Raw genomic sequence first — 6,580 nt, 5'->3', positions numbered from 1 at the left:
CTGCCAGCGCTTATGTTTACTTATAAATACCTTATTTATTTGGCAAATTGATAACAATTCCTTAGGTTAATAGGAAAATGAAGTGCATCACGGATTATTTTTATTTATTTTATTTTTTCAGTGTTCTAAGATTCATTGTTTATGCACCACACCCAGTGCTCCATGCAGTGTGTGCCCTCCTTAATACCCACCACCAGACTCTACCCATTCCACCACTGTCTCTCTTCCAAAATCCTCAGTTTGTTTATCAGAGTCCAGTCTCTCATGCTTTGTCTTCCCCTCTGATTTATCCCAAATCACTTTTCCTTTCATTCTAATGTCCTCCGTGTTATTCCTTATTCTCCACAAGTAAATAAAACCATATGATAATTGACTCTCTCTACTTGACTTATTTCACTCAGCATAATCTCCTCCAGTCCCATCCATGTGGATGCAAAAGTAGGTATTCAGGGGCACCTGGGTGGCTCAGTAGGTTAAAGCCTCTGCCTTCGGCTCAGGTCATGATCCTGGGATCCTGGGATCAAGCCCCGCATTGGGCTCTCTGCTTGGCAGGGAGCCTGCTTCCTCCTCCCTTTCTCCCTGCCTCTGCCTACTTGTGATCTCTGTCTGTCAAATAAATAAATAAAATCTTTAAAAAAAAAAAAGTGGGTATTCATCCCTTCTGATGGAGGCATAATACTCCATTGTATATATGGTCCACATCTTCTTTTTCCATTCAACTGTTGAAGGGCATCTTGGTTCTTTCCACAGTTTGGCTCTTGTGGACTTTGCTGCTATGAACATTGGGGTACAGATGGCCCTTCCTTTCACTACATCTGTATCTTTGGGGTAAATATCCAGTAGTATAATTACCAAGTCATAGCGTAACTCTATTTTTAATTGTTTGAGGACTTTCTATACTGTTTTCCAAAGTGATTGCACCAACTTGCATTCCCACCAACAGTGGAAGAGGGTTCTCCTTTCTCCACATCTTCTCCAACATTTGCTGTTTCCTGTCTTGTTAATTTTGGCCATTGTAACTGGTGTTAAGTGATATCTCAATGTGGTTTTAATTTGAATTTTCATGATGCTAATGATGATGAACATTTTTTCATGTGTGTGCTAGCCATTTGCATGTTTTCTTTGGAGAAATGTCTGTTCATCTCTGCTGCCCATTGTTTGGCATGACTCTCTGTTTTTTGGGAGTTGAGTTTGAGGAGATCTTTATAGATCTTCGATATTAGCTCTTTGTCTTTAGTGTCATTTGCGAATATCTTCTCCCATCCCGTGGCTTGCCTCTTTGTTTTGTTGACCGTTTCCTTTGCTGTGCAGAAGCTTTTGATCTTGATGATATTCCAAAAGTTTATTTTTGCTTTTGTTTCATTTGCCTTTGGAGACATATGTTGAAAGAAGTTGCTGTGACTGATGTCAAAGAGGTTACTGCCTATGTGCTCCTCTAGGATTTTTATAGATTCCTGCCTCACATTGAGGTCTTTAATCCATTTTGAGTTTCTCTTTGTGTATGGTTTAAGAGAATGGTCAGGTTTCATTCTTCTATACATAGCACCATTTAATGAAGACTATCTTTTTCCCACTGGATATTTTTTCCTGCTTTGTCAAAGATTATTTGACCATAGAGTTGTGGGTCCATATCTGGGCTCTCTATGCTGTTCCTTTGGTCTATATGTCTGTTTTTGTGCCAGTAGCATGCTGTCTTGGTGATCACAGCTTTATAGTAAAGCTTGAAATAAGGCAACTAGTTCCATCCATGTTGTCGCAAATGGCATGATTTCATTTCTTTTGATGGCTGCATAGTATTCCATTGTGTATATATACCACATCTTCTTGATCCATTCATCTGTTGATGGACATCTAGGTTCTTTCCATAGTTTGGCTATTGTGGACATTGCTGCTATAAACATTCGGGTGCACGTGCCCCTTTGGATCACTACGTTTGTATCTTTAGGGTAAATACTCAGTAGTGCAATTGCTGGGTCATAGGGCAGTTCTACTTTCAACATTTTGAGGAACCTCCATGCTGTTTTCCAGAGTGGCTGCACCAGCTTGCATTCCCACCAACAGTGTAGGAGGGTTCCCCTTTCTCCGCATCTTTGCCAGCATCTGTCATTTCCTGACTTGTTGATTTTAGCCATTCTGACTGGTGTGAGGTGATATCTCATTGTGGTTTTGATTTGTATTTCCCTGCTGCCGAGTGATATGGAGCACTTTTTCATGTGTCTGTTGGACATCTGGATGTATTCTTTGCAGAAATGTCTGTTCGTGTCCTCTGCCCATTTCTTGAATGGATTATTTGTTCTTTGGGTATTGAATTTGATAAGTTCTTTATAGATTTTGGATACTAGCCCTTTATCTAACATGTTGTTTGCAAATAAGAATGGCTGAGTTTTTAATAAAAAAAATATGAAGACCTTATAATTTAACATCTCATTGAAAGCACTTTATTTTTAATTACTCTTTTTTTTGTATATATTTATGGAAATCATAACTTCGTCTATCAGATACAGACATTTACAAAATTGGGGTCAATTTGTATAAACATTTTTGCAATTTTGTGTCTAAAATACATTTAGAGGTTTTTGAATCACTTCAAAATGTAATTATATGCATGACTAAAATTATTTTAAAAATTGCTTATTTTAAAATATTTAGATTCTTTTCTACTCTTCATTCAAAACTATGCCATGACATATAGCTTCTATGTAATATGAAAATTTAATTGCCTTTTGAGAAGGGTAAATATTCCATTATATACTCTAAACATACTTTTCCTTTGCAAAGGAAAACCATTTTTTCACATTATTGAACTTATTGTTACAATAGTTTCAATTTATTACTTGGATATTCTTTCTTGGGGGAGAGATATTCTTTATTCATTCTAAACAATAAAAGACCCATAAAAACTTCAGTAAGAGCAGATTGTCCTTTTCCTCAGTAGCCATTAGTATGTTCTTCTTGCTTAGATCCATTACTAGACTTTTGTAAATGTGGTTATATTTGCTTCATATTGTTTCAGTTTTTTTTTTCTATATTAAACTGGTACTTATTTTGTTGTGGTATTACATTCTTACACACCTTTTCTTTTGTCATTTTTTTTTCTTCATTAGTATTCATAGAAAATTTGCAAGAGGCTATAATGGGCTCTAAACAAATACCACTTTAATATGAAACCTAAAATTTCAGAATTTAACTGTAGGTCTTAATTCATTATACTGGCATATTCTATTTTGATGAAATTAATAATTATAATGAATGAATTATTTTTGAATCTAGAACCAATATTTTATCTAATTTATTTAAGAAAGAAAAAATTTGGAATTAGTTACAGTTGAGCTGGTAGTTTGTAAGTAATGGTGAAAAAGTAAACTATTGTGGGTTTTGCAGGTCAGTTTTCAAAACTGAGTTGACTCCTATTGTGCTTTTTAAAAATACTGTCTGTTGCATGGTTCTAGATCATATCTTCAGACTTATAGAGTATTTCCTCATAAATGGGCATATATGTGAACGTGGATCTCTTTATATATTATTTCTTGGATATAAATCTACCATATAGTTTCTTATCTTTGTACCTTTATTTCTAGGTTTTGTTTGAAATCACAAAAGAGAAATGAAGAACCATACAAAACAGATAGAGTTTATCCTTCTGGGACTGACAGATAATTCTCTGTTACAGATCGTAATTTTCTTATTTCTATTTCTAAATTACATGCTGGGTATGATGGGAAACTTAACCATCATTGCCCTTACTCTACTGGATTCTCATCTCAAGACCCCAATGTATTTTTTCCTCCGTAATTTCTCTTTCCTGGAAATTTCCTTCACAAGTGTTTGCATCCCGAGGTTCCTAATCACCATTGCAACCAGAGAAAAGGCCATTTCCTATAATGGCTGTATATCTCAGTTGTTTTTTTACATATTCTTGGGGGTTACAGAATTTTTCCTTCTGGCAGCTATGTCCTATGACCGTTATGTTGCCATCTGCAAACCTTTGCATTATACATCCATCATGAGCAACAGAATTTGTCATCAGATTGTACTCAGTTCCTGGGCAACTGGATTTCTGGTCATTTTCCCTCCTCTGATTTTTGCTCTTAACCTGGATTTCTGTGCCTCAAATATCATTGATGATTTCATTTGTGACATTTCTCCTGTCCTGCAACTTTCTTGCTCAGACACACATTTACTAGAACTGATTGCTTTTTCCTTAGCTGTGATGATCATCATTGTCACGTTGTTATTAGTAATCCTTTCTTACTCTTACATCATCAAGACAATTCTAAAATTCCCTTCAGTTCAGCAAAGGAAAAAAGCCTTTTCTACCTGCTCTTCTCACATGATTGTTGTATCCATCAGTTATGGTAGTTGCATATTCATGTACATAAAGCCATCTGCAAATGATAGAGTTGCTTCAAGCAAAGGAGTAGCGGTGCTCAATACTTCAGTTGCCCCTATGTTGAATCCATTCATTTATACTCTGAGAAACCAGCAAGTTAAACAAGCCTTCAGAGATGTGTTTAGTAAGATATTTTCTGCTTCAGATAAATAATACTGCCTGTTGAAATAAGTAACATAAAAACATAAAAAGAACAGTGAATAAAAATATCTTGACTCTTCTAGTTTAGTATTGATCTTTAAAATGTAATTATTTGGATTTCTTCAGTTTACCTGAGCTTAGAAACTCTTTCTTTAACTTTTTTTAATGTGAAGAAATATTTTGTAAAGTTATTTTTTTAATGTCAATTGTCAACGTATTAAGAAAGCATACTTTTTTTTGAAATGAATCAAACATTTTTTTTGCATCATTTTATTTTATTTATTTATTTTTTAGATTGTGTTTACTTATTTTAGAGAGAGAGAGAGAGAGAGAGAGAGAAAGAGCAGGGGGAAAAGAAAAGAAAGAGGAACAGAGAATCTCCAGGAGACTCCCCGCTGAACACACAGCCCATGGCCAGTCTGGATCTCATGACCCTGAGATCATGACCTGAGCTGAATTCAAGATATGGACCCAAAACTGACTGAGCAATCCAGCCACCTCTTATTTTAGTATTTATGTTGGGTAAATTTTTTAAATTGAAGTAGAAAATAAAATATGACTTAGCACACATTTAGTTGATTTCTCACACAATCTTTTTCAAAAACATAAAACATGCTTAATCTTCTTTTTAAAATTTAAATTTATTTTTCCAGTGTTCCAAGATTCATTGTTTATGCACCACACCAAGTGCTCCATGCAATACCATCAGGGAAATTCAAATCGAAACCACAAGTTTAATCTCTTCAACATGTCAATAAATCTATTGAATAAATGGGAATTAATGATGAATTTAATTCCTGGTATATAGTTATTAGGATTAACTTCTGTACCAGTTTTCTATGGTAAATGATATAAAATATCAATTTTTCCCAATTCAAATGACTTCTTGAAAGATAGAATTATATCTTATTTTCTCTAAAACGAGGGTTACTCTAAGTGTCCATTCTTAAAACACATAGATGCCACAACTCTATAATTCTCCTAATGTTTATGCCATTATGCCTGTTGGTTTATACCATAGAGGTGATTAAATTGTTAGCTCAAGACTATCTTCCATATGTGCCAGTGGTATTTGTTCTTGTCTATGCCTATAGTTACCATATATTTCTCTAGTCAATATTCTTGAAAATATTGATTAATTTAAATAAAATCACACCAAAACTAATCTATAACTCAAAGTACTAATCACAATTTACAATTGATTGATCTTGTCCGTTAATAGGAATACAACTTATGTTTGTCAAAACTCATCAAATTGGATACTTAAAATTTGTTCATTTCATCAAACAAATTTTAATTAAAGTTTAAGAAAAAAATTGACTTCTGGATATCTGGTTTACTTTTCACAGTGATAGGGATTACCAGTTCTGTAATTTCTTTTATACTCTAGACTTACTCAAGTGTGGCATTGAAGAAAATGATAACGAGGCTTCTCACTGTAGGGGAAACAAATTAGAGGAAGTTTTTTTCCTAAGTAACCTGTATAGTGTATATCAGAATTGGAGGTATTGGAATGAATGCATAACACACATACACACAGAGTCTTCTGAGGGCTAATAAGCAATAACACACTAACCAACACAACTAATGTCCACATTGGTTTTTTAAATATCACTAACTAAAGGGAATCTTGGATCCCTGGAGAATGACAGTATTATTTTGGTATGATCAACAAAGCTAAAATCACCTTGGTGTAAAGAACTCCCTAAAAAAATGAAAAAGACATATAAAAAAAGTTCATAATCCAATTAAAAGAAGTACCCATTTGCCATATTTGTGTAATCTGGATATCTAATAAATGATAGCATTAATAAATTAAACTTATTGAGTGAAATGAGTATTTGAAAGAGACCACCTTATCCAAGTGATCAGTTATCAAAACCAGTGGGAAAATCAGCATTATATAGTGCTTGAGAATGTGATTAGGAGGGATCTATCATCATTTCTGTTTTATTCCTGCAAAACAACCCCCCCCCACCACCAACAACAACAGAAAACAAAATCCAAATCTCAGTTTACCTTTGAAGAAAAATCAGGTAAGAGCGATGC

General features: G+C 34.3%; 1 protein-coding gene across 1 annotated transcript; it reads left to right on the top strand.

The window, feature by feature from the left end:
• Positions 1-3,604: 3,604 nt before the first annotated feature.
• LOC309869876 (olfactory receptor 6C70-like) lies at positions 3,605-4,543 on the top strand (the record flags this gene model as incomplete). Its single annotated transcript, XM_082741651.1, has 1 exon — positions 3,605-4,543. The coding sequence occupies one exon, from the start codon at positions 3,605-3,607 to the stop codon at positions 4,541-4,543; it is 939 nt and encodes a 312-aa protein (XP_082597777.1).
• Positions 4,544-6,580: the final 2,037 nt, after the last annotated feature.

Source organism: Mustela nivalis, assembly GCF_964662115.1.
Source record: "Mustela nivalis genome assembly, chromosome: 7".
Lineage (NCBI taxonomy): Eukaryota > Metazoa > Chordata > Mammalia > Carnivora > Mustelidae > Mustela > Mustela nivalis.
The sequence above is the reverse complement of the archived record's forward strand: the minus strand, read 5'-3'. Positions and strand labels throughout refer to the sequence as shown.